General features: G+C 36.5%; 1 protein-coding gene across 1 annotated transcript in view; it reads right to left on the reverse strand.

The window, feature by feature from the left end:
- USH2A (usherin) overlaps positions 1-3,039 on the reverse strand; it is a gene marked incomplete at its 3' end in the record, with an annotated part of 612,524 nt that overhangs the window by 442,022 nt on the left and 167,463 nt on the right. Inside the window, 1 exon segment of the mRNA XM_011366141.1 lies at positions 1,646-1,878. Within this exon segment, the coding sequence (XP_011364443.1) occupies positions 1,646-1,878 (233 nt within the window).

Genomic DNA, 3,039 nt, shown 5'->3' on the forward strand with positions numbered 1-3,039 from the left:
AGGTTCAATACTGAGGATCACGATTTTAAAGAGACAGAAAATCAAAATGAGCATGTCCAGGGAAGAATGATTAGGAATATGAAAGTCTTTTAAATGATTAAAATGGAAAGCATTTGGAAACACCAAGAATGCATAGCACAAAGAAGAAAAGGTGGGAATCGAAAGAAAACGTCTGCCACTAAAATCAGGCCGGGTCCCCAGTGACCAGACCACCCAGTTTTGCCTGAGGTGTAATTCCTAGACCGTGTCTCAGGTACAAGGATGGGCAGCAAAGAGTAGAGCTGATGCCAACACTTTCTCACAAAATCCGTGGGAGAACCAATCAAAAGTTGCTAAGATGTATTGCATGAAAGGCTGTCGCAATTCTATTTAAAAACTGACATCTGAAGGAATATACTCGACTATACTAGAATTGCACACAGGTCAATTCTATAGCTAATCAATGAATAACATATATGAAATGCTCAATGAAAACCAGATTTGAGTTTAGACTGCATTAATAAATACAGGCAATTACGATGGTCCTTACTCAAGAGTAGCATAAATACCTATGGTTTTACCTATACTAAAATCCAGAAGTACCAATGAAACAAAGGATGCTGAGGATAAAATGCACATGTACAAAATCTAAATTTGTCTTGTTAATCATTAGCTACACCCTGCATTTCACCTCCTCAAAATCTAGTACAATTGCTGTGGAGTCCAATATCCCACTACTTGTCTCTCTCTCTCTTAAATATAGATAGCACAATTTTAGGCCTGCACGTTTATGATGGGTTGTCCCAACTGTGGCATTTCCTGGCACTGTGACTGATGACAGTCTCAGGATACCTCAAGGAGGACACTTATTATACACTATGTTGCAGAGGACTTCTTACCACAAAAAATACAGCAGGCATTTTTTGGGAATTCTGGAAAAGTAAGAATACATGATCTTGAAGACAATTTAAAGAAATTATCAATATGTTGTGACATGGTAGGACTGCAGGTGACCCTGTGAAGTCAATTCAAGGAACCGGAAAATGGTGTTGAAAAGTCAAAAGACACTAAGACGTAATCTTCGGCTTCCAAGAGCTGAACTAAAACGGTGAGAGTCATTTAAACAACCAATGCAAGTGAAAGTAGAAAGAAAGGAATATCAAATACAGGAGTCAGTCATAGGCTGTGATAAATAATGGTAGTGATAACTGCTAGAATATCAATAAACAATAGTAGCATTGGACCCACACAATTTGTGGGATGGAAGGACATAAACCACATAACAAATGAGTATGATCTTCCTTCTGTTTTAGAAAATTGTCTGGTGAGGTGACCAATAGTTTTGGTTTAACCAGTCATATCCCGATTTTTACATTGAAAGTCCTAGGTGCTGGGAAAGCAACAGTTGGGGAAATCAGGATTCTGTCCACCTTCTTAGCACTACCATTTCAATTAATCTTTGTAAACTTCTCACCACTGATATAATCTTATAATCACATTCAATGATAGAATCAAGGGAAAAGAATACAGATTTTATTTAGTGTATTTTCTTTTTCATGTCTACCTAAATTCTCCACATTGCACCCAAGCCTTTCTGATAGGTTCTCCATGGAAAAAGAAAATAATGGACGCTCTCTACATCAGCACCGGGCCAGAGTTCACTTACTTTTGCTGCAGCCCAACAGATTGCCGGCATCCAAATGGCTTGCACTGAGAACACAAGCATCACACTTTGATCCAGTGACAAATTGTTTACAGAAACACTGGCCCGTAACCACGTGACAGGTTTCATTCAAGGCTCCTGAGAGATGACAATTGCAAGGCTGACATCTGAAAATAAGACAAATAAACCATTAAAGAGAATAAAGTTTTGATTAATAATTCATAGTATAAGCCGCATCTATGGATAACGTTGTAGAATAAGATGGTCTGTTTTAGCCAATGTACTGAAGAGTATGCATGAGTTAAACAAACAAGCATGAAATAAAACAAACAAACAAACAAAAACCTTTATCAAAACACTGATCAAATGAAGTCTTCTCTTTGTAAACTAATTAACGGCCAAAAAGTGCTATGTTGTTTTTTCCACATGTCAGAATACATCATATAGATTATTTTGAATATCATTCATTCAATCAGGAATACTGTACATTTTGCTTTCTCACAAAAACAGTTATCCTGACAGCTAAAAATTAAGATGAAGTCCCCCCAAAATTATCTTTTCAAGTACCTATCAAGTTGTGAACTAGAAAACTAGATAAGATAATCATTGCTCTCCCTAAAGATCTTGAAATTCTACATTTAGTTTTATAAAGATTAGATTTCACTAAAAAAACATTTTGAGAAAGACACTGGTCCAATACTGATGATGTCTTAATATATATTTCATTTTTTTTTTATTTTACACCCTAAAGTCCCTTATCCAGAATGGTTGGGAAAACAGAGCATTACCTATGATCTGTGAGAAGATGCTAGCGACATAAATGTAATGAGAGAATTTCACTTCAACTTAAATTTCTTGGTCCCGAAGTAGCTTGTAAAAAAAAAATCAGTGTCCTGGCATTCTGCTATGATAGAAACCAAAACCTGTTTCTTCAGAGTGAATTATTCACACTCGTAGGCTAGGCTAGTGTTACAGATCAGGGTGAGCAATTTTGGTACCACGAAGTATTAGAGAAGCCAAAACTGTACTTGTGAGAAGACCAGGCACCTTTAAACGGGGCTCTACACATGATATGTTTAGTGATGACCTTATGGATTCACCTATATTTTCTAATAAAGATGCTGGATGGATAGAGTTACTTTATCCCACTGCAACTTTTATGGTGTGATCTCTTGGGTAATCACTCAACACCCTTAAAAAGGCTGATAAAAGCTAAGGCTGCTAAATAAGCTGCAAATTTGTTTTATGGACTAATATCACCGAGGGAATAAATAAAGTACAGTTTCTCTTGAAAACTGCTATGCTGCAGTTTGTCCTTTTTATGTCACGATAAAAGGGCATTTTTCTCCTACAAACAACTATATTAAGTCCTTTATGTATAGACATTGCATCAGAAC

This window comes from Pteropus vampyrus, unplaced genomic scaffold (assembly GCF_000151845.1).
Source record: "Pteropus vampyrus isolate Shadow unplaced genomic scaffold, Pvam_2.0 Scaffold121, whole genome shotgun sequence".
In the NCBI taxonomy this organism is placed as follows: Eukaryota; Metazoa; Chordata; class Mammalia; order Chiroptera; family Pteropodidae; genus Pteropus; species Pteropus vampyrus.